General features: G+C 41.2%; 1 protein-coding gene across 1 annotated transcript in view; it reads left to right on the forward strand.

Moving 5' to 3' along the window:
- Positions 1–25,596, forward strand: part of esama (endothelial cell adhesion molecule a) — a 65,029-nt gene extending 39,433 nt beyond the window's left edge. The window contains exons 2-7 of the mRNA XM_085798719.1: positions 17,321–17,472; positions 21,285–21,483; positions 21,587–21,742; positions 22,711–22,833; positions 23,026–23,158; positions 25,008–25,596. Of these exons, the coding sequence (XP_085654845.1) occupies positions 17,321–17,472; positions 21,285–21,483; positions 21,587–21,742; positions 22,711–22,833; positions 23,026–23,158; positions 25,008–25,560 (1,316 nt within the window). The 3' untranslated portion in view covers positions 25,561–25,596. The remainder of the gene's footprint in view (positions 1–17,320; positions 17,473–21,284; positions 21,484–21,586; positions 21,743–22,710; positions 22,834–23,025; positions 23,159–25,007) is intronic.
- Positions 25,597–26,270: the final 674 nt, after the last annotated feature.

A 26,270-nucleotide genomic window follows, 5' to 3' on the forward strand; every position in this document is an offset into this window, starting at 1 on the left:
AAAGCCAATCAAGACCGTTAGAATCAGAAATGTTTCTTATAATATGCGTTCACACACTCCTTTCCTCCTAATAAGGCAGGTAAATTTGTCACACACACACACACACATACCATGAGCTAGCCATCCAAACATCAACATCTGCTGCTTCTAGTTCTGAGAGAGAGGAGGCGGACCGAACACAGGGTGTGCATTGCACCATGAGAGGACCAAATGGCGTCATTATGGACCTCATCCGCTCCTTCAGCGGCAGACAAACTGCTTTCATCTTCCCCCCAAAAAACCAAGAATTTCCTGCGCTTTTGTGTCTTTACAGCATATTTCTACACAGCTTTCTCTTCCCCAAGGATCAGTTGACTTTCTGTGCTTTTTTTTTCTTTTTCTTTTTGATGAAGGCGTTTTGTCAAAGAATCGGTGGAGTTAAGATGAAAGTTTATGTTGATGATAACCGTATCTAATCAGGTTTACCTCAGCCTGGCTTTGCGTTTGTTAGCTCAGAGCTGCACAGTCAGCTGCCTGCAGCACAAATGTATTATTGATCCAGTATGATGTCAAGGTAACACTGAAACTAAACACACAGGAATTAGAGATAGAGATATTAGAGATTCTATAGTGTTTCAAGGGGGTTGCTTACCAGTGTTACACAGTGTCCAGGAGTACACTAACAACATCATGTGTCCACGTCATCCTGGTTCATATTTATATATTATATATTATATATTATATATTATTAGCATTCATCCCCAAGTGCCCAGAGGCAAAACCATCTATCTGGCATAGACACAAGAAAGCTGCAGGGCTTATACTGCATGCACTCACACAGAGAAATGTATCATAGATGGATGTGAGTGGCATGACAAGTGTAAGATGTGTAAACATGAAGATCTTAATAACTGTCATCACAGTATTTGATAAAAAAAAATTTAAAAAAAAGTTCACAATGAAATTATACTATTTTTTTAATTATAGCGGGGGTAGAAGAAAAGTCTAAATCTATTTCTTAGATACACCAAACCATCAAATTTGAAAATCCAGTATGTCTCTGAAGTCATTTATTTGGACAAGCTCAGTAACTCTCAAATCCAAGAGGCTGTTGTCTCTGTTATGACAGATGAGGCAGCGTGCCATAGGGTAAAAAAACATTTCCTTCAGGGAGGGGTCACTTCTGAGGAGATTGGAGGGAAAAATCTATCTAACTTGTTGACATGTGACAACATCCTGAAGTGTGTTTTTTTGATCATTGAGGGAGGGGATGATGTTCAGTAGAAGCTGCTTCTGGGCTGTGGAGATAATGATCCATATATGATTTGTCTTAAAGGTCCAGTGTGTAATAATTAACAAGGTTTATTGGCAAAATCTGAATACACTACCCATGAATATATTTGTATAAGTGTATAATCGCTATAGAATAAAATTTGTTTGGTTTTCGTAGCCTTATACTTATTGTTTTATATACATATAGCAAGGGTCTTGCTTGTCGCCATCTTGCGCCACCATGTTTGTACGGCAGCCTGAATGGAAAATCCAGCCAATCAGAGAGCACGTTTCACGAGTTTCACGTTCATAAATAAACCAACAAAGAAGAAGGCGAAAGGAAAGAAGGAGTAGGAAACAGCAGACATGTCGTAAAATGGTTTAGATCTTCACCTCATACTCCTGATCTGAACGCTAGATAACACGGTGTTCCCCCCATTTTACACACTGGACCTTTAAAAACATCTCGTCCTATATAGTGACTGTGTTTTTAACATCAGAGTTGTGTCACAGATCCTTCGCAGCCTTTGAAATTGGCCATATGGGATCTGATTTTTGAGGTAATGAGGATGAAAGGATCCATAGTGCAACAGGGAATAACTGTGAGTGCGGTAATTTGTAGCCAACCGCCTTTGTAAATGGGGAGGTCTGAAAAATATTGTTGAGTTCACACTCAGAAAGTCCAAAACATAGCCAAGCATGTGCAGAGGGAGAGCTAGTACCCACACAGGTCCCTTTGTATTGTTTCAGCAATGTCTTGAAATAGAAATACATTGCTATTTAACACCTACTCAGTGAGATCCACTATGAAACCTCGGGGGATGTCAGATTTACTCTCATCTTGAATAAAAACAGGAAATGTTGCTTCACACCTCTGTGTTTTTCAAATTGACACTCATTAACCCAGGGTGTCAGCGAAGTCCAGGCCAAACCAAGGGAGCATATTTATCACTGATTGGTCCAGATGGCAGCTTTTTGTGGGTCATGACTTCCTGTACTTGCTTTGTCGTGCACTGCATGAATTCCAAATAGATCTATGGAGCGTGTAATTGAGCTGTGCTGTGAAGCTGCAATCACTTGTTTATGTAACCACAGGTAGTGATGATAAAAAGGTTTAGGTGTTTATTGGACAGCCAGCATTGTGCATTGGTGCTGCCTTCTATCCAGCCTTACTTTCCCAAAAACACAACCTACATACCTGTGTTTCCACTGGAGGAATCAGGACCCAGATGAAGTTTTGTGGAGATGGTTTCACCCTCAAAAGGTCTTTGCTTAGTGTGTTGTACTTTCTGAGGGTGTAGGAACTTTCAGCTGACTGGTGGTGAAACATGCAACTTTATTTCTGCAGCTTTGTTTTACTCCAGCATTTGTAAAAACCTGCAAATGACAATAGTCAGGAGCAGCCCAGGAGTTGTTGTTTTTTTTTTTTTTTTTAAAATATATCACAGATGGACTAATGGTGCCGTCCAGGTTTTGTAGTCTATTTTTGTAAAGGTTGTCGTTACACAAGCGCACCAGTGGTGTGAAAAGCAGCCATCCTGCTTTTGATATGTCTGTCAACTGAGGAAGTTCCTTAACAACAGGGGAAGTCCCTGGAGCTATGAGTATGATATTAAAAACTGTAGTGAAAGTACAGGTAGTAGCAGTAGTAGCGGTAGTATAATTATTGTGTGAGTGTGTCAGATTACTCAAGATGATGTTAAAGAGTATGAGCTGGAGTGTGAGCTGTTACTGTACCTGACTTCCTGTTCACTCTTGTAGTCAATGAAGCCCAGAATTATTTCAAATCATTTCACTCTTGTCTTTATCACTAGAGGAGCAGAGCAACCAAGGAGCAAATAAATGAAACAGCATCAGTAGCAACAGGGGGCTTACATTAATTATCGTGAATTTATTTTTTTTATGGTAATAGCTTTTTGTTCATTGTAAAATGATGTCAGAAATAAAGCTGGAGTGTGAGACTTCTTCATACCTACAGTATAATTGCCTTGGAGTGTGCATAATGTTGACTGAGCCTGTCAGTAAATCTGTATTTCACAGTTTACCTGTTTTAAGTCTGGTCTCTGCTACATTCCCACACGACTGCACCAGCAGAGTGGGCTATATGATTGGTTTGCCAGAGCTGAAGAGGGGAGCGACTGTATCATCACAGGAGATGCAGCAAAAGGTTAAAAGCAAGAAGCATGAAAAAGTTTCTGGTGCTCCAGTTCTAGTCAAAAGAGAACAACGATTGACGCTGAGCGCTGTTTGTGTTATTACTCTCCCTGCCAGGAGGGGGAGACCGGAGTTCTGCAGGCATAAAGTTTACATAAACCTCAGCGAGTCATGATTCAAATGTGGGGGCCGTTAGCGAGCAGGTAGTGTGTCAAAGGCTGTTTCAGTGTGGGCTACTTCCTGCCCGGCCCTGACTACTGGACTGCACTGTAACAACAGGCTAATCCTGGAATAAAGCTCCATCACTGCACTATCAGGACGCCCAGCTTTTTCCTCCCTGCCACCGTCCACACAATGCAGAGGAAGTGTGTGTGTGTGTGTGTGTGTGTGTGTGTGTGTGTGTGTGTGTTTGTGTTCGTGTTTAGAAAGTTTGGAGAACGTCTTTGATTTTTTTTTTCTTTTTTTGTGGATAATGTTGACTTTTGCTGCTTTTCACTTCTCTTTCTAATCAACAAAAGCCGAGCAGTTTATTCTTCTGCTGTAAAGTCTTTCTGGTCTAAAGCTGGATTGGAGTTGAGAACTGAGCCACTGATTCTGTCGCTTCATGAGAATGATTTGTCAGATGAACAGGGCCTGGATTTTTTTCATTTTTTTTTATCTGTACCATGTGTTTAATAAGAGCTTCTAGCTTTGTCAATCAACAGATTTTTTAGTAATTTCCCCTCTCTGGCAGTTCCCATGATGTCTCCATCAGATCCAATTAACCAGAGCACTTTCTGTTCTCGCTAAAGGCTCAGCTGCTATCAGGGACCTGTACATCAGCCGGGCATATGGACGCTGCTGCATTAGAATATGAGACCAGAGATAATAAGTTGAGAAGGGCAAAAAGGAGGGGCTGAGGTTGTCAGAGAAAGCCTGTCATGGATGCAAACACAAGTATGATTTCAGTGATTTTCCTCACATAATCATTAGATTGAACAGTGAGGAGCTAATAATGCTAAAACAAAAGGTAACTTTGTGTGAATGTTAAAACATTTGTTCTTGTGTTGGCTGACTCTATCATCAGGATACGATCTAAAATACCCCCCAAAAAAACCTTGACAATGGCTTGAAGTAAAAAGCGAGTGTGCTACATAGTGTGAAAACAACTCTGTCTCGTAACGTTGTGTTATTATCTCATAGCGTGGTGAATGTGCTGGTCACAACTTGTCCACCAGAGTGTTTTGGAGTTGTTGGATTGTGTATTCGATGAGTTTGATGAGGGAAACCAAGAAATCCCATGAGCCTCCGTAGCGTAGCTCTGAGCAGCTTGTGACTCTGCTCCGCCGATCTAAAAACTTGCACCGACAATTAAAGGTAACAAACCTACTGCTAAAACTATAGGGATTATGGCAATGGGCCAATTTGCCAAAATGTTGAACTATCCCTTTAAGTTCTTCCTCGTGAACTGAGTTAACCCGCTGACACAGCTAAACATGACTGGAACAGTAGCAGACAACACCTGTATGTTCAGACTTCTAGCATTTGACTGTGAATCTCCTTCACTGTGTGGCCAATCAGACAGCAGACGCCTCTGGATGGGAGTTAAGCATGTTGTGCCAACTGCTGACAGTGTTTCTACTGAAGACCCCATGAAGGTAGAACTAATGAGATGTACCAAATGCACAGTGAGATGGCGGCACCCTATAGAGATGAAACAAGAATTAATAAAAGAAAATAAGAAACAAAACAAAAAACATCTCAATGATGTTTGTGACTTCACAAAGTCTTGCCCTGGAGTGGAATCTGTCTCAGCTGGATGCTATGCTGTGTGGCTCCCTTCATAAGTTTGGATAAGGGTGGTAGTTCTGTTTTTTTTTTAAAAATCATCTGATCGTTGTTTATGTTTTTGGTTGCCTTTACTGGACACTATTTCCCATAAGACATGTTTACAGGCAAGTATGGAGTCTGCAAGGGACTTAAGGGATTGTGGTTTGTACCAACAGGACTAGTGTCAGAGCTTCAACTAGAAAACTGACAAAGAGTGGTGAGTGTTATAGATTTTTGATAAACCCAAGATTGTCGTGGTCTCATGAGAGATGTAGAGAAAGAAATTCTTAAACTATGCTGAAATCACTCCAGCTTCACATCAGCTTATATCAGCCGTACTGGAACATAAACTCCAGGAACTGGGTCATTCCAGAATTGGAGGACATTTCATGTCCCACCCATTCATTTTCAATAAATCATGCATGAAATTCCAAAACTTGCATTTGTGGTGAAAATTATAATTACTCTGAGACAAAATATAAATATAGTTATACAAAAACTGGTTCCAAAATATTATTTAAAATACAAAATAACTCTAAGCACCCCCTAAAATGGCCTTTTTCTCTTGTCCCACCCTCTTAATGGCCAACATGCATGTCAAATAAACCGGTTAAAATAAGTTTAAAATTTTAATTTTTTTGTATGATTTTGTTGATTTATGTCTTTTGTAAGTGTAAAAACACTTAGTTTAATCATAAACATATTTTAAATAAAAGTAATTTTGCACTAAAGTTGTGTCCCACAACATCCACGCAACCCTGTTACCAAAACCTTTTTAGCAGAGAAGAAGAAGAAAAAGAAGTATGAGACACATGACACAAAATAATTTGTATTATCAAACTGTTAGATAATAGCATGGGTAGACACAAAGTAAGTCCTCTCTTCTATTTTTCATATTTTTCATATTTCGTCTGCCCTGATTGAGTGCGTCACTCTAACCAGTGCAACCCTGTTACTCATATTACCAGAATAAGGCAAAATATTTTCAAAGTTTTCTTTGTTCCTTTAAATAACTAAGTTTGTTCTCAACCTTACAGTAACATTACATTCCATAGCTAGCATCTTTCTTCTGTTAAACAGCTGACATAAGCATTGATTTGCAACCCTGTTACTTGCAACCCTGTTACTCCAGAGTAACAGGGTTGCGATTTATGTCATAATCTACAATCAAAAGTAATGAATCTATTCAACCCTGTTACTTTGTTCAACCCTGTTACTCTAATTTCAACCCTGTTACTGTGTAATTTATCTTAAAATTATCTTAAATGACTGTATCAGCTCATGAGGGTTTATCCTATTGTCATTTTGGTAGTGTGTATGATTATATTTATTATGTATTTTGGCAAATATTTATAGATAAATACTTATATAATACCTTTACAGGTTCCTGAGTATTGGTAACAGGGTTGCACCAAGCAGCACACACAATATATAAAATATCTAATAAAAAGTGTCACTTTGAGTCCTGAGCTGGCCAAACATAATTATTTGATGATTAATTACCTGTATTTCTTAAATATATAGCAGAAAATGATCAAATAAATAGTAAAATTTTGAGGTGTTTCAGTCCTTAAATGTCCTCCAATTCTGGAATGACCCAACTGGCTTCCTGTTTTCAGAACCACTGATGAAAGAAGTGAGAGATTTGTATGAGATTGAGTTACAGAAGCTGCTGGAACAGAGGCTAGCCCCGGCAGAACATCGTGACTTGTGTTCCTACGGTCTCCATAATAACAAGATTACGTGTCTGCAGTCGGGCCGGAGGCTGAGTGGCGCTGTGAGCTAAACACTGCCCCAAACCACAATGCTAACATGCCGATGTATGTACAGTAGCAGGAATAATGTTCATGAATCATGTTCATCATTTTAGCTTAGCATCTTAGCAGATGAGCAGTGAGTAATAAACACTGAATATAGTAGAGCTGGTAGAGCTTTTATCTGGTCAGAGATCTCTATGAAGACAGAACGGAGCTCATGATGTTGCTTGAGAGGAAAACACAAGGAATTTATTCTTGTGAAAGATGTGAAATGTCTGAATAAAGCTCTGAAGCAGAAGAACAGCATGCAGAAGTTTGAGCCCCTGGTCAATTAATGTGAACAGTTCAGCAAGTGGAAGATGAAATGATCTCCAAACGACAGAAAGTTAAACATGAAACACTCTTTTGCAATATTTTAAGCAATATGTATCAGTGTATTATTTTTGTTTTCTACAACTTTAGAGTGGAGAATGGAAGGGAAACAAAGCAGCAGCCTGCAAAAGATTAAACCCAGGAGACTGGAGCTTTCAGATAAATATGACCAATCAGACAAGATATTTACTATTGCTGTGATAGTTTCCACTATACTATGCAGGGTCGCCAAACCTTGGCTTCAGGCCCTTTTCCTTTTCCGTCATTTTGAAAATGTAAAAGATGAAAATAAAAGATATACTGTATATATACTGTTTAAAATGTAATGGGAATGTGTCATCTGTAACGTTATGTCTTTTGGAGATCATTTCATCTTCCACTTGCGGAACTGTTCACATTAAAGGGATAGTTCACCCTAGAATGATATTTCGCTCATTATCTACTCACCCTCATGTTGACTAAGGGCTGGAAGAAGTTTCAGATTCCTCCGTGGCTTCTCTGAGTTACAGGGGGTCTCGGCATAGCAGTGCATGTCCATATAACGGTTGCAAAGGGACACCGGAGCTCTTCGTAAAAAAACACACACAAAAAAACATCCAAATACCTCCATGCTGCTCGTATGTAATGTCCGTCTTGTGCTGAAGCCCCAAATTGCGTAATTGTCCCGAAAAAAATTAAATAAGTCTATATTTTAAGCTTGTTTGTAGCGGAAGCTTCTCGAAGCTCCTCTTCCTGGTCCGTCCAAATCTCGCGTGATTTGCGCCGGCGTCAGCATGCGTCAGTGCGGTTACTGCGAATCACGCGAGATGAGGGTGAGTAGATAATGAGCGAAATATCATTCTAGGGTGAACTATCCCTTTAACAGTAATTTTGTCAGGATGTGAGGATAGGAAAAAAAGGGATGTGGCACACTCTTAGTCTCAGATGCAAAAATATTTATTCAAGCTGTGTTAAAAACCAACAATTCAAACAAAATATGGTCTTCATCAGGGTGGAAGACTGTGCAACGTTCATTTTCGTTTGTGAGCACCTCATCAATACAGGTGTGTGCTCTCCTCGTCAAGGATAAATAATTACATAACAAACATTACATTAGGCTACATACATTCTTCGGCCAGTCAACCTCTGAGGGAAGGACACTGAGGTGGTGCACATTTACTGTATGAAGACCTAGGTGTTCACCTGGACAGCAAAGTGTCTGAACACAGATAGGAGCAGAGTCGGCTCTGTCTGTCAAGTTGTGACCTGCACATTCACCACGCTATGAGATAATAACAGAACGTTACCAGACGGAGTTGTTTTCAATGTAAATTCATCCAAAACAGCTGATGCGCGTTCCCGTCACGGACAGTTTTTTGGCAAGCAGTCTCTGCATTTGCCTCGAAAATAACTCTGTTATCTCATAGCGTGGTGAATGTGCAGGTCACAACTTGTCCACCAGAGCGTTTTGGAGTTGTTGGATTGTGTATTGGATGAGTTTGATGAGGGAAACCAAGAAATCCCAAGATCCTCCGTAGCGTAGCTCTGAGCAGCTTGCGGCTCTGCTCCGACATTCTAAAAATAGCTTGCACTGACAATTAGAGGTAACAAACCTATAGGGATTATGCCAATGGGCCAATTTGCTAAACTATCCCTTTAAATACTGTACGTATTGCTGCACATGTGTGCAAGGACAACAGGACCTTCCACACGGTGCAGCCAACCATACATACACTACTTGTTAGTCTGTGGATGGAGCAGTCAGGCAGCAGCACCACTTCAGACGCTGAAGCATTCAGGAAGCGTCCCAAGACACTTTTTGCATCTGTCGCATAGCAGGAGATGTGTATCTCAGGTATTACTGTATGTTCATTAACATATGGACACACATGCAGAGTTGCACAGCTCCAAACACATGCAACTGCTGACCCCTCTGGCCTCACACTATCTCTGCTCGCCCAATTAAGCAGATGTTTCCATCCTCCTCTCCTCCTCTCCTCTTTCTCTCTCTCTCTCTGGTTTGCTTGCTGCAGCCGGCTGATGAGTGGCTGGTGGTTGTGCAGCTCGAGGACAGAGATGACACGTTCTTTCTCTACAACGCTCTCACCGCTGTGTCTCCGCTTTAATTATAGTGAGAGGAGCGGCACTCGCTGGGTTTATCAGATGATGAGCTCTGCCTCGCTCTCCAGCCCTGAGTCCTCTGTGTGAATGAGGAGCTGTTAGTGGATGTGTGTGTGGAAGAGAGAGATGGAGCACTCATGGACTAAATGTTCATACAGTACAACAATAGTGAGATTGAAGTGATTTTTGAAAAAAATATTAATATTATATTCTCACAGTACAGAGGAGTTCTGGTGAATGTCACTGTGTAAGGAGTCGTTGAGTGTGACCATTGATTGACAGGAAACCAGCAAAGATCTCTGTTTCCTGTTACTTTGGTGACATCAGATGAATTTTTTTTTCTATTTTTTCTTGACCTGATATGTACGTATCAAGATGCCTCCGGTACCCGTTACATGACTGTATGATGGTTTTTCTATGCCATATTATGTCATGTGACTGTTATCACAGCATGCTTGTGCACACATTTTTCTCCTTTCTTTTCATATTGTGTGTCCTATAATTCCGTAACTTTTTTGAATATTGTGCACTTACGTGTATATTTTGTCACATGATCAATCAGGTGACTCATCATGTGGGTATATTAGAGACTTGCTTTCCCACCTGTTTTAGTCTGAGGAAGGGTTTCTAACCCGAAACGTCAATCCTCCTTTTGGGTGATGATAAATTATTGCTCTGGAGCTGTTGTTGGTGTGCAGACTTTTCTTTTTTCTTATCATTTACTTGTGTTATCCAGCACCCAGCGTTTAGACTGTAGGGATGTGCATGCTTTTTCTATTTTTTCAGGAAAGCCCATGGTCTGTGACTAAATGTTCCCCACATTTACTTACATCATACGTTGAGTCTTGATTTATAATTTGAGTCTTTTCGTACCAGAGAGCGACAGAAATGAACTGTCAATGCAGACGCTTGCACTTGCTGTGACTGCATGAGGACTGGGCCACTGTTTCAGTAGTGTGTCCACGTCACTTTTCTCCCATCAATTATTCACAGTGAAGTGTTTTTGTTCTGTCTGTGTGTAAATGTGCCGCTAACGTTGCACTTAAAGCAGATATCATCGGCACGGCCGTTTCGGCTAATGCTGTGTTCAAGGCAGGCTTTTGAAACCGTAAGTTACAGCTTCAAGTCACAACTACGACTTGGTAGCGTTCCAGGTAACCCGTAGCTCGTGTTTTTACCGTCCTGTTGTCTGTGAAAGTTCCCTATAACGGCCACTCGTAACTTCCGACCCGTGAACTCGTACCAGATCGAACTGGTATGACTTCACAGGAAGGAAAAACACAAAGTACGAGTTTCCTTGAACGCACCATGAGTTAGCAGCCCCCGCCCTTGTCAGGCATCAATTGGTCCTCGTGCTACGTCACCACATTCACGCGCATCCCTTGGCTGCACACACAGCCCTTCATGCCGTTCTCTCCCCTCATTGGATAACACTTGTATCCCACAAGGAAAATTTTCTCCTCGGGTTACAGCAGAGCAGAGTGACGGAGAGACTCGTGTTTAGGCTGAAATACTTCATGTAAGTGATTGCTGACGGAAAATAGGACTATTTAGGACTTATATTAACAAAAACATTCCACTGATATCTGCTTTAACTAAAATCCCTGGATCTTAGTGGAGCTACATATAAGACAACGGGGCAGTTTATGCTTCTGAAGTGTATTAGCTATACATCTGAATTTAAAGGTGTATTACCCGATTAAATCATCTCTCTAGTTGAACTGAAGTGACAGCGTGTGGCGGTTAGCGGTACTGAAGTTAAACTCACTCACCCATAAAAGACATGCTAATCCACTTGCTAAGTGGTCATTGACCTCCTGGCGAAACGATTAGCAGTGTCGCCTACAGTGCGGCAGACCCGGGTTTGAGACCCGCTCAGGGCAGGCCACAGAACAACATTGGTCACATCTATACATAGTACTTTTTACATGTTACAGTAGTGGTAATGGATGAAAATGTTCTAGCAGTATGTGTATGGATAAATAATTCAGCTCTGAATATAAAAGCTATTTAATGTTAAAATTAATGTTATACTAATGTAGGATACATAAAACACTGATGTGTATAATGTTTTGTGGCTGGTTGGAAATGTTTGTGGCAGTCAGACAAAAAAGTAAAATAGCGGATCGGCGCGCTGGGAAGTTCAGTGAGTATTGAGGACTGTAAATGAATATTACATAATTCCGTAATATGTACTTCTCCCCACTGATCCAGTCGACACACTTTGTTATGAATGTCACAACATCCAAATGAGTCCACAGACATCACACACACACACACACATACTCTGTCCCCACTTTACATTGAGCAGCCTACGTTGCATACTGTACACTACTAGAAATCAGTTCCTGGCCAAGACAGTTGTGCACATCTGGCACCACCTGTGAGGGAGAAAATAAAGCTGCAGCTTCCTGAGGCAAACAAACACGTCTGTGTCTCAAACTGAGTTCCTGAGACAATCAACCTCTTCCATCTGCCTGGATATTTCCCAGAGCCATCTCAGCTTCCTGACATGAAACTGTTACGCGTCGCCATTCATCTAAACAACAATGGCGAGGTTTGCTTTTGTCCTCGGAGCGGATTCCTGAGGTCCTTCTCATATACGGTAGTTCCTGCTTTGAGGACAGATGGGTCTCAGATCGCGAGTCCAATCTGGAGGAATCTGGGTTGACTGGGTCCGTTGGTTTATCTCTCGTGAGGGAATGCGGCGTCGCATCTCCACCCAACCTCCAGAGAGAGGATGCAGCTTCCCTCCATGGGGATATCTCTTCAAACTAGAACTACATCTGATCACCGGATCATATAATCCTCCTCTCTATCTGTAATCACTCATCCTGTCATCCTCTCATCTCCTCACTCTCCGTCTGTAATGACACTATGAAGAGATGTATTAGAAATGAGGATGTAGGCAGAGACCCAACAACATCTTACCTATGACATTCTCATTTTCCATCCTCTTGGCTCGCTGTAGAAGTTTACTCAAAGTAGCTGATAACGCTCTCAGGGGAAGCGACTAACCCACCCCGCCCTGTCTTTTTTATCATGAAAGATGCTAGTTAAGGTCACTCTCATCAAAGGCTGCTCAGCTCCTGCTTTATCTACAGTCAGCCCTGTAGAAGTAAACAGGCTCAATTTAAAGTGTTTCCTGCAATTAGAAGACTTGGACATACAGAAACACACACACACACATACACACACACACGAAGCAAACTATCATCAAGGGAAAGAACAGGCTCGTCAGCGCGAAGAGGAAAGCCGCCCAGCTCGCGTGTACAACACACACTTGGCTCTGAGGTTCATACACCAAACTGAGGAATATGACGACAGCTTCATCTGATGTTGGCTCACGTCCTCGTCATATACTCGCAGCGTATTTCGGGTCCTTAACTGCATTATAACTAGACAGACACTGATGATGAATGAATAATGTGCATCCACTTTGTCGTCTGTGATTTATTTTGTTCGTTATGAGCCAATGTCACTATTTCACTATCAGGACATAGTTTAACTTGACTGAAGAACTCAACATTAAAAGACTGAAAACTAATGATTACACACAGTGAATAGAATACAATAGAAGTTATAATTGACATTAGTAAAGTCTTTGTTACATGGTAATCTAACATAATGACACTGGGTAGAGTTTGATGCACTGAATCTGTGCAATTTTGATACATTTGCCTTTCCTCTCAGTCTCTGTAGGACACACAGAGAGAGAGGATAAATATAATATAATCAGAATATCACCTTTGTAAGGTATGATGGTTCTTAAAAATCGTCACCAAATAATAATAATAAAATAAACTTTACTTGTATAGCACCTATCAAAACACAGTTACAAAGTGCTTTACAGAACAAACGCAGTCAACAGAAACATAAAAAAACAAACATAAAACTAAAGACCTGATCTGCTACACAGTGAGATAAAACGGTCAGGATAAAAGCATAGGAGCATCATCAATCAAGGAACAATTAGTCGTGAAAACAAGGATAATAATAAAGTGAAGTGAAATAAAATCAGATAAAAGACAATAAAAATGGCACTGACTGACCATATGATTTGGCATTACCGCTCAATGATTTGGCTTTTGTGATTAAAGGTCAAAAGGTCACTGTGACCTCACATGACAACACATTTTTTGTTTATAACTCTGGAATTTATTATCTCATTACAACACAAAAGCACACAATGTGATTTGAATGACGTTTTTAAAAACATATATAAAGATCAACTTCACAGTGACATCATATCATTTTTTTTAAAAACACTGGTTGTTATCCAATGATGTAAGTCAGGAAGGAGAGATTGTGATAATATTTCCTGTAACTTGGCGGGTTGGCAGAGGCAAACAACCAGAGGGTGGGACCAAATATGACTTCAGAAACAGTCACTCTTTAGTTGTATTGTTCCAAATTTTGACAGAACTTGGAACCTGAACACAAAGTTGTTGGTTTTTTTGTTTTTTTTACCTGAATCCTATTCGGTCCTTGAAGTGTTGCACCTGCAGGTCTTGTTATAGGAGCAGATTCACTTCTAACAGCTTGAAACACCTTGTTGAATCAGACTTAGTGAAGTCTCCAGTGTGACACATCCAGACCTCATTACTGACTTCATTCTGGTCACACTGAGCGAACTCACGCCCATCTGCCTTCGCCATCAGTCACCATGGAATATTTAAAGCCAATCGTCCCACGGCCTGCAGATTGGATTTCAGACCTGCCACAGTGGGAAAGATTAAGCCTCACTGACCAAATTAAGAGTGAAGAGTGAATGTTATGAATGTGATCCCCGTGGCTTTGTTCTTTTCTCTATTTATCCCTTCGGTTTTCCATCTCTCCGGTGCACTCTCATCGGATTTCTGTCAGGAAATCTTCTTAAAGCAGCACTTGGCAAGATTTTTATGACAAACAAAATAGATATATGTCTATGCAGAGCTGATCAGGACAAATCGGGATGTGCAGCCCCATCCACACTAATGAGGAACTGAGGATTTGGCCCCATTTTCTCCAATGAGATGTTGCTGTCACTAACAGGTCCTGAACTGCAGGTTAAGAACAAAAGACACTTCCTTTTCCACAATAGTTGCAGCAGTAGAACAGCTAAGTCCTTTTCGAAAATGTCCTCACAGGACAAGATGAACATTAGTTGACCTTAACACATGAGCTCAGTTTCTAAGAAAGTAATGTGATCAATCTAAATTAGTTGGAGAAATAATCTCTCCCTGCCCCTTTCCATTAGATTTTATACGGGTCATTTAGACACGAACAGATAGGAAGACACACAGAGTTTCAGGCTCCCATCTGAATGGAAAATAATTTCTTTTAATGATCATTTCTGGGCACTATACCAAGACGGCACCAGTGGAGCAGCTCACTCTGAGCTTTAAAACAACTCTCCAGCTCACAACTGTCAGGGATTTATACCTCTGTTTTTTTATCAGGTCAAGATTTCTTTAAATTACAAAAAAGATCAATTTGAAATCAGAAAATTAAAACAGTAAACTAATATTCAAGTAAACTTTCTGTGTAAATGTAAAAGGAGCGACAGGAAACAGATAATAAATACCGTCCCAACCACAGATGAACCGGACCCACTCCCTCACATCCACCCGTCCGTCTTCTCATGGTCTAAGCTGACACATCTCTTCTCCTCCTTCTCTCCTTTCATCTTTCATTTCTCTTTCCTTTTTCCACCAAGATTAATTTCCCTCCTTAAATCTATCCATAAAGTAATGACTTAATTAGCACAACGCTTCATTAACGACAGTGTTCCCACAGGAGTAAGAAGCCCACACGTTTTCTGTCTCTCTGATCACTGATCCATCCTATCTGTCTCCATGGTGATGGAGAAACTGATACCAACCCCTCCCTCTGTAGGGATCTCTTTACATGGTGCATTGTTGCAGTTGTAATTTCACTTGTGCCAAGTAAGAGAGGCTCATTAGAAACCACATAGCATCACTCACTGAGTTTTGTAGTTTCCTGGTTTGTGAGTTATTTACAAAGTTGACGGTCTTCATTCAGGAGGTTTTGGAGAATCAGACTTCAAATTAGTTGCACTTGTTTATGATAAAATCAAATGTCCAAAAGTTAAAACAAGGGTTGTGAAAAGAACTGAAATCAGGAAGTGCTTAAATGGTCAGAAACATCACATTAATCACTCACAGTTATATAAAAGTATTTGAACTCATCCGTACTGATATACAGTTTCAGAGGGGAACAGATTAACAAGCAGGACACCTCAAAAATGTAACTTTAAAGCAGCAGCGGGGAACTTTGAAGGTGGGTGGCCCCAGCTGGCAGCCAGCCTGAGGCAGCTATTTGAATGCTGGAGACTTCAATACCCAGAAGTCATGCACCATGAGATTAGTTAGACCAAGTTTCTTTTTACTGCAGGTGTCTATACCTGGGACAGATGTAGCTAGAAGTTCAGAATTCACTGAAGAGTCCGGACCAAACACTCACCCAGCTCAGAAAACAACTTACTGCACTTACATTTAATTGCATCACTTCCTGTACTCTAGTTAGTGACAACTGTGGCACTGGCTCCCAAACAAAGGTGCTAATTAGTACGAATATCTTACCAAGGCAGGCAATGCAATTTAAAACTCTATTTTTGGAGTGTTTTGATTAAAATGCCATCAGTTTTATAAGAAATATGCATCCACCTGCCACATCTCTACATTTTCTAATGGACACACACACAGAGCTGCACTGATCATACACAGCTCACCTTCCTTCCATGCTGGTTTTATTGAGCAGAAAGGGAGATTTTGTTGTAATTCCTTTTGACTAACAACATGACCATGATCCACTTCATCTGTGCTCTTTATTTGAGTAAACATAAATGAGGCCACTTTTTTGCATTTATCTGTCACACATGTATAGTAATATTGGAATGACCTCAAAGTGACTACAAGAGAAAAATGTCAACAGAAACATGAAAAAGCACATTTCACATGTTTCTCCAGAGTTGACTCTCTGCTGCCCCTCTCTGGCCATACATACAAACTACATGTGACTCGGCCATTGTGCTCACAGTGGTTCATACCAGGCCACTCACTCCATGTAACACACATCTACAGTATATTTGTTCTGTTTTATTCAGCTCATAGTTTAACCTTGAACTGAGATGATGTGCTGATGCAGTAATAAACTAAATGTTCATGTTATTAGAGAAACTACTGAGCTGAATTTATGATTATTTCCCTCATTATGACAACGATCAGAAGAATATCACCAAGAGGAGGCTTACCTTTCCAGGTGTTATGAGTCAAACAGCTGTTTAAATATACTGAGTTTGAGATACTGAATTTGGGGTTTTAATTAAATGTAAGCTATAATCATTACAATTAAAGGGAATAAAGACATCAAAAATAGAAATATAATATATTGATATATGTGTGGAATTACTTTAGGCTATATGAGTTTCACTATTTTAGTTGAACTACTGAAATAAATGATCTTTTCCATGATGTTCTAATATATTGAGATGCACCTGTAAATACAGCGGTGGATAGTAAACAGTTACGGTTAATTCCCTCAAACCAGAGCTCATTGATGTACTGAGTACAGTAGAAGAAAAGCCTCAGTACAGAACACCATGTTATGCATCTTCATGTGACGGCACAAGTAGAGACATTATGTTATTATCATGTGCTTCCTTCATTTTTAGTCAGTGGTTGAAATAGCATAATTTTTAAACATGTGAGGATGGGAGATTTTTATGATATATGAACTAATGTATATTTCTTAAAAGCCATGAACATACTGTATCATGTTCAGTGCTGTTATTAATCCAGATTCATAACAGTTTTGCAGTTGAAGCAGATCCAGTTGGCTGATCACTTTTCTTTCCATCCATCTCCTCCACCCAGGTGTGTTAGCTAAGCTGGTGATACCCCAGCCCAGTATTGATGTGATCAAGGGTGAGCGGGTGGAGCTGAGAGCCTCCTACAGACCAACACCTGGCTCTGACCTGGACGCCAACACCGTGCTGTGGAACCTTGCCACTCCTGTCTTGCAGCCGGTAAGGAAGTGTGTGTGTGTGTGTGGGTCATAGCTACAGTATCTACACCCTGACAGTAAAAATCTTTTTACTCTGCCATCTGTGGCTATACGTGAGATTAACGTTAAGAAGGATGTCTGCTTGTTCTTATACTGTTAATCTTTTTTCTTTTGTAAACACTGAGAAATTAATCCAAGACAAAAAAGGCTGAAAGCTTCACCCGAGCACAGTATATTTCTCAACTGCTCCACTGTAGCAACTGTGTGTTTGTTTGTGTCGGGACATTAAGGCTGAGATAGATGTTGTTGTCCAGATCAGAGCATTTTGTGAAGTAACTCTTGCGGTAAAACATGAAACGAAGCAGAGGAGTTTTTGCGTAACGAGCCCAGCTGAGCAGCTTCCTCCTCAACACCAACACCCTGTATAGTGTTTCTTTTTACACGTGGCCTGAGGGACCTGGCTGTGGCCCAGTTTACGTCTGTGCCTGGGTCAGATTACTGGGCTGTACAGATGGACGGCCCGACAGAGGAACGCAATCAAAAAGTAAAAGCAGGGGAACAGAGACGCCAGAGAGACGATTGAAACTGAGGTGAGGACAGTCGTCCGCTGTCCCGCTCTGCTCCACCTTCATTTGGAGCCAAAGAGATGAAACATAAGAACAAACTCTCCCACAGAGTGGTTCAGCACAGCCAACATGAGGTAAAGGCCTCTTATCAGCTACTGAGTTTTAGTGTATTTAACAGGAACAATGCAAGCAAGCAAAACTTTATTTGTATACTGTTGTAGCACAGTTATAATAACGTTGGAGTGTATCTGCATGGGTAGGCTGTTCCATAATCTTGGGGCATCATGCTCACCCTGGGAACAGATGACTTCTACTTGGCTCATATGGTAAAAGCATGTTCTACAGATACTGAGGTGACAGACCATCAACCACCATCAATTCTAAAATGTACAGGGAGCCAATGTAAAGACCTCAGAATGTGTATTAGGTGATGATACTTCCATGGTCCATTGCCATAATCCCTATAGTTTTAGGAGTGACTTCGTTACCCTTAATTGTCGGTGCAAGCTATTTTTAGAACAGCGGAGCAGAGCCACGAGCTGCTCAGAGCTACAGTACGCTACGGAGGCTAATGGAATTTCTTGGTTTCCCTCATCAAACTCATCAAAAACACAATCCAACAACTCAAAAATACTCTGGTGGACAAGTTGTGACCTGCACACTCACTACGCTATGGGATAATAACGGAACATTACGAGATGGAGTTGTTTTCGAGGCAAATGCAGAGACTGCTTGCCTAAAAACTGCCACTGACAGGAATGCACATCAGCGGTTTTGCATGAATTTACCTCCAAAACAACTCTGTCTTGTAATGTTCCTTTATTATCTCATAGCGTGGTGAATGTGCAGGTCACAACTTGTCCACCAGAGAGTTTTGGAGTTGTTGGATTGTGTATTTGATGAGTTTGATGAGGGAAACCAAGAAATCCCATTAGCCTCAGAAGAGTAGCTCTGCTCCACCGTTCTAAAAATAACTTGCACCGACAATTAAAGGTAACAAACCTACTCCTAAAACTATAGGGATTATAGCAATGGGCCAATTTGCCAAGACGTTGAACTGGAGCAGCTGATTTGGAGCAGCTGCAGTCGAGCAAGGTGCTTTTGAGGTATGCCAGTGAGCAATGCAATTTAACACAGATCCAATACAAAGCATGCAAATGTGTTGCACAGACTTCATAACTTCTGCTGATTAAAGCAAATGAAATAAAGATCTGGATGAAGAGGAATGGATTCTGAGGTCAGGAGGTGAAAAGAGAGGAAGGGGAGGAGGAGGAGGAGGAGGAGGAGGAGGAGGAAGAGGAGGAGGAGGATCACAGCAATCTGCCTGAAATTACAGATGACAGCAGGGGGGAGACAGGAACATGACATGATCAGTTGATTGAGATTGAGGAGGAATATAATTGGCTGACTGATGACGTCCTGCTAATCTTTGTAATCAGTTCAGCTGATTACAGGCAGTATCAGAGAAAATAGGTTTTGAATGAGATTGGAAAGTGTAAAAAAAAAAAAAAAAAAGTCTAAAAAGAAGAGCTCCAAAACAGTTAAGACCAGCTTAACACCACATCACAGATCTACAGCTGGACAACCAGCTCTCACAGTGAAGCCCTGTCGACAAAACTCACACTACAGATGTTAGAGTTGGCAGCAACAGCAAAAAGAAAGAAAGCAGCTGATAATATCCTACAATTGGCTAAATCTATACGGACGAACCGTCTAACAACACAAGACAAGTATAGCACAACAGGAGACAAGTAGTCTAATAAAACAATTAACAATACAATACAATTACCAAGACATTGTTTTAGCAGCACTTAACCTTTGTTGTAAAGCAATTCATATCTGGGGTTAATTTGATTTCAGCTGGTGATGCGTTCACAGCCCTTTATGGAGGAAGCTGATTGTCTAAATTTAGATCTACAATGTGCTATTGTGCTGTTGTTGCCATTTACCACACTGCTGCGGGCGCTGAATGAATGATACATTCACATGAGGTCTGTTTGATGCCAGTTCTACTGTATGCAGTTGTTAAAATATAATCATAAGAAAAATAATGTAATATTCTAATTAAAGCTGAGGCTGTTTCCTGCAGCAAATGTTTTTTTGTAACAGGAGGAGCATCACTCAGTGCAGTGTGTTGTTATAGTTTTTGGGAACAATGGAGTTTGAGACGTTCCTCCTGTCATGTTTAAAACACCTGCAGACTCAGCTCCTTGTTGCTATTCAGGGGACTACATTTTTTTGTGATCAATTTTTTATTTGATTTCTGTTTATTTTTTTGTTTATTTTTAACAAAACAATGACAAACATGACAAAAAAAAGAAAATTTTCAATACTAACAATGACAGAAAAACGAATATACAAGTTAGTAGTAGTTAATATACACAGCTATTCAAACACAACTACCACACTGAACTACCACACTACAGCAAAGATGAACCAAACTGCAACGTTCTCTGCTTTTGCGAGCCACAGACATTTTCGAGATTCGGAGGCACAAACATTTTGAAGTGTATTAGGACAATTCAGAAGTTAAAGGGGACATATTATGGAAATATCACTTTCTAAAGGCTCTTTAACATATATTTGAGTGTTGTCTTGCCCCCAAAATGTGAGAATTGACAAATACTTCTGTAATTTTTTGCTCCCAAGGTTGAAATCCATGTGGTTTTATGACCTGTTCCCTCAGACGTCTTCCAATGATGTAACTAGTTCTCGAATTTTGTATAATCCCACCCCTACCTGGGACCGGTAGAAGGGGTGGGGCGGGGCAAGCAGTGGTTAATTTGCATTTAAAGGGGCAGTCTCTGAAACCAGCCGTTCTGAACAGGGCTGTTTTGAGAGAATGAAAAGAGCTGTGATGTTTGATCCTTGGGATATTTTGACCAAAGCATGTCACAGACATGTCTTTAAGACACCTGGGAACTATTTTAATTTGTGGAAAAGGGGCAAAATATGTCTCCTTTAAAATCAGAGGTTTGTGCTCACACTGGTTTGAATTTATTTTTCATCCTGTGATCCAGTACCTTATCAGTCTTACTGTGTGACATCACGTCCTCCTAAATCTAACCTAAAACTGGTTGTAAATCCCAGGTATGTGAGAGCACATGATCAGTGCGGTACAACTGTTCTCAACTCCCACAAATGCTCATCACAATTTCCTGGCCAAGAGAGGTTAGGATTAAAACATTCCTCTGATTCTTCTGACCTACTGTAGGATGCTCGGTCCCTCTGCAGTTCTGGAAGTGTGACTCTGTGTTCTCTTGTCCAGGTCATCGTATACAACAAAGGTGTGACTAATGGGACCGAACACTTCACTGGCCGGGTGGGTTTCATCAACCCTATGCCCTCAGGGGACGTGTCCGTGTACATCGACAACACGCAGGAGTCTGACTCAGGAAAGTATACCTGCCAGGTCATCACGTCTGAGAGCCGCGTCCTCACAGCTGAGCTGAAGCTGGATGTGAAGGGTAAGATACAGACTCTGGTTGAGACTGAGGCTAAATTACTTAGCAGGCTATGTTGTGTAATCTAACAAAATAAACATCTGGTGATCCTCTTGTCTTCCCTCAGTCCCTCCTGCTGTTCCTAAGTGCTCTCTGTCAGGGAAGCCGGTGCTGAGAGGAAATGTGACTCTGAGCTGCAGATCGAGCTCAGGGAAACCCATCCCCATGTACAAGTGGAAGAAAACCAGCCCCACCTCGGAGGTCTTCTTCTCACCCATGCTCAGTGAGTAAAAATCCTCGCTCGCTCCTCATGTTACCCAAAAGTTTTTTAAAGTATTTTTTGGGGGGGCTTTTTTCACCTTTGATGACAGGAGAGGGGAGAGAGAGACAGGAAATGGGAGGCAGAGGAGTGAGAGTGAGGACTATAGCCCCAATGCATGGGGCGGGTGCTCCACCAACTGAGCTAAACACCACCACCCCCCCCCCCACACACACACACACACACACACACCATCTGTAAATGGATAACATATTATCCATTAATTTAGACTCAATACACCACAATGACATTTTATTTCTTATTCCACTTTGATTTACTGCTTTCCTTTACATGTCGTTTCAATAGTAGACAACACACACACAAACTTTTTCCTAACGAACATATAAAGGGGTTAGGAAAAAGAAAGAAAGAAAGAAAGAAAGAAAGAAAGAAAGAAAGAAAGAAAGAAAGAAAGAAAGAACATGATTTAATAAGATACTAATACTACTAAAAATAATAATAATAAGCATTTTTCCATGCATGCATCATGCATTTCCATGATAATTGCTCACATACACATTATCACACATGTACACACATCATGAAGCAGTAGAACAACTCACTGAAGATAACCTCTCACGTTTTAATCAAGTGGAATAGACTTAATGTTTTCAAACTGTGATATGAGAAGTTGCCAGTGTTCATACAATTCTTCAATGGATCCACAGAGAGCAAATTTAAACCTTTGCAAGTTTCACAAATGACATCAGGTGCCATGATGTTGATGTATGTACAGTACGCAAAAGAGATTACGTTATTTTGTATTAAATTCATCCTGACTCCTTCTCCTGGAGTGCTGAAAATGGCTCAACATTCAGCTCTGATATATGTGAAGAAATGTGAAACAATGACGTATTTTGTAGAACACTTTGTGTGTCTGCACAGTGTCAGCCCGTGTTTGACTGTGTCGTCTGTGTCCATCGCTGTTGTAGATGAGAAGACTGGCGTTCTGAAGCTGAGCAACCTGAGCAGCAACATGTCGGGGAAGTACGTGTGCACAGCCAGCAACACTGCAGGCTCAGAGGACTGCATCATCGACCTGGACATCGTCTCCTGTACGTCACACACAGCAACACACACACAGCAACACACACACAACAACAACACAAAACAACCAGTGTGTTCACAAAATTGGGAATTTTTTTTAAAAAATGGAATAAGAACCTTTTATTGGCTTTGTTGACGTGTCATCTGTGTGTCATCTGTGTGTGTGTGTGTGTGTGTGTGTGTCTGTCCTCTGATAACAGCCACCAACGTGGGCATGATTGTTGGAGCCACGGTGGGCTCGATCATCGGTTTCATCTTCCTCCTCCTCGTCTGCTTCTTCTACGTGCAGAAGAGGCGGCGAGACAACGAGGACGACATGGCCAACGAAATCAAGTGAGTTCATGTGTTCACAGCCGATTTGAAATTGTACTTGCTCCATCAGCCTGGACAGAGGTGTGTGTACATCTGTGATTCAAACATCAAATTACAGAATTTACAGTACACCATATGCTGTTTTTGAATTAGAGATGCACATGGGACAATTAAAGATCTTAAACAGTGAGGTGTTTCTCCTATTAGGGATTTAAGCAGTTTTATGATTTGACCATGAACAGGAAGTGGACACTGAGTAGAAACATCCAAACAGCATTAGAGGAAGACAGGCTTTATGACCCACAGGATTGATATTTCTCTCTTCAGGATCACAGTGACTTGGCTGATTGTTGTGTCTGTGCTGTGAGGAGCAGGAAGTGCCAAGTAGCCAAGCAACAAGCCAATATATAATGAATTATACACTGTTTCCCATAAAGTTGGAATAACATGTGTGATTTTCCTTGATAGATAAAGTGTATATCTTCTCAAACCCTTCACTGATCAATCTCTTCCAAACATATCACTGTGAAAATTAAACCACAATTAACCTTTATAATGGGAATAAAAAGAGGAATCAACTCTCTGGGTAACAGTGTATGATAATAGATTAGCTCTATAGTAAAAACACCTAAGTTCAAAGTTCAGTATTCATGAATCAGGGGCGAAGAACCATATTTGGTAACTTCAGCAGACTTCCAAAAAGGCCACCTCATGCCGCCCCATGGGGTCCTAGAACCACACCAACTTTTCACAGCCAATCATCAAAGATCAGGCCACATCACAGATAGTCACATCATGGCATGTGACCAATCAGCAGTGGCCTGGAGCATGTCAAACTTCAGCGTTAGGGTTAGGGTTCTTCTTCAGCAATACTGAAATGAAAATACAGTAAATGATAATTTATTGATGATTACTGATAATTCAGTAAAATACTGTAAAAATACTGTGAATAGGAATACTGTGAAAATACTAAAAGTAGCATACTGTAAATAAAAATACTGTAAAAATATTGTAAATGAATATTATGTAAAAACACTGAAAATGTTTTACTCTAGACAGGCGAGGAATCATACATGGTAACTTCATTGACCTTGATTAGCAATATAAAAATGAAAAATTTTGAAAAAAGTGACAAAAGAAAAAAAAAGTCTTGTAGTATTTTTTTGTTTTGTTTATTTCGGGCGTGTCAATTAAATCATCATCATCACACTTCATCTTAGTTCAAATAATACAATACACATGACCGAAAGGGAAAGCGGGAGAAGCAAAAGCTGATCTAGTCCCACCCCCATTACCCACAGAATAAAATCTTTATCGTAATCATTCCTTTTCTTTTGTTTTTTACATTTTGACATAACATGTTACAGCAGTAGGTACAGGAGTATACAGAGCTGAAGTCTAGCTCTAGACAGATTACGTGTGTGTCTGCACATGTGTTTGTCCATCATGAGTGAACAACAGTCTCATTGTAGCCTGGCATGTCACAAAGTCACAGAGTGGTCCAATCGACAGAGAGCAAAGTTCAGTGTACTGATTATTTGATGGGATGGTGTGAGAGCCCTTTTATGCCATTTTTCTTTTATAAAGTATCCTCCTATACTGTAACACTCCAGGGCTGAAATTATAAATGTCCAAGTATTTATTTGAGTGCCGTAGAAAAGGTTAAACTTCAAATAAGTTGAACACTGTGATTCTGTATTGAAACCTGGTCTTAGGAACTGTACAAAATGACCAATGGAACCTTGATGCATTTTCATCCAGATTTCTAACAATCACACATGTGTCTTATGTAGCTTTTATGGGATGGGAAGTCTGTAATGTTTGTGCCGTGCAGACAAATCCAGCTCCTCTGTCCTGTCCCCCCCCCCAGGGAAGACGCCCAGGCCCCGAAGCGAGTGTCGTGGGCTAAGAGCGGCATGGGCTCCGACATCATCTCCAAGAACGGCACCCTGTCGTCCATCGCCTCCAGCCCGCACCACAAAGAGCCGCCCCACAACCACCACAACAACCACCACCACCACAACCACCACCTGCAGCAGTACCCGCAGCGCCCCCCCTCCGACACCGCCTCCATCATCACCGCCACGGGCAGCATGGCGGGCTACCGGCCGTCCCGCCAGCACGGAGCCTCCACCCCCACCCACTACAACTACAACAACAACACCACCCTGCCCCGCGGACAGACCCTGTCCTCCGAGGCCAGCAGCACCAACGGCAGCTCCCTGCCCCGACCGGAGCGCTACGCCCAGCTGCCCCAGGCCGCCGCCCTGCCCCAGACCTACGGCCAGCCCCAGATGCAGCTGCAGGCCGCCCCCTCCCCACCGCCGCTGCCCACCTCGGGCGTAACCACCTCCAACATCGCCCGAATGGGAGGGGTGCCCATCATGGTGCCTGCACAGAACCAGGCCGGGTCGCTGGTCTAACGCCACACAGTGTTGGTGAAAACAGTGCTGTTGACAGACAGTGGTTCTTCTGTGAGAGGGACGGCTGCTGATTCTTCTTTTTTTTTAAAGGGAACGCGATCAAATGTCAAATTCACTTCAGCTTTCATGCCAAGACTCTCAGACACAGACTGTTTACTTGCTTTGAGTATATTTCAGTCTTTTATATTCCGTATGCGCTGCGTTGCAAACTGTGTATAGACATGATTTTCATACATCTGTCCAGTATCCTCTTTTCTACTTTATCGATGCATTTCTAATGTTTTATTTTATTTTTTCAAATCTATCTTTTAACTATTTCATCCAGAAACCTTATTTTTGTTCCTCCTGCCATATTACTGTAACGACACAACATCAAACCATCACCGGGGTCTTGATGATGCAGGTCAGCTGTACGTAGAAGGACCTGAAGGAAAAGTCATCAACACCAGGATAGGTGCAAGCATAAAAGGAAGTTAGTGAAACTGAGTGTAATATACTGTAGAGAAGATCTGTGTACTAACGACTATATTTTCTGCAGCAGACTTATGGAAAGAAAGATAAGAGAACATTACACATATAATGAAAAAGTTTGGCATTGCAAAAACATCCTAATCCTTTTTTTGGCTTCATTTCTGTCGGTGGTTCAGCTTCTAAAAAACGCTCTTAGACTCAATTCTTCAAACGCAGATTAGCGAAAGCTTCTTATAATA

This window comes from Trachurus japonicus, chromosome 14, assembly GCF_045865225.1.
Source record: "Trachurus japonicus isolate A0001 chromosome 14, Traja_1.0".
NCBI classification, from domain to species: domain Eukaryota; kingdom Metazoa; phylum Chordata; class Actinopteri; order Carangiformes; family Carangidae; genus Trachurus; species Trachurus japonicus.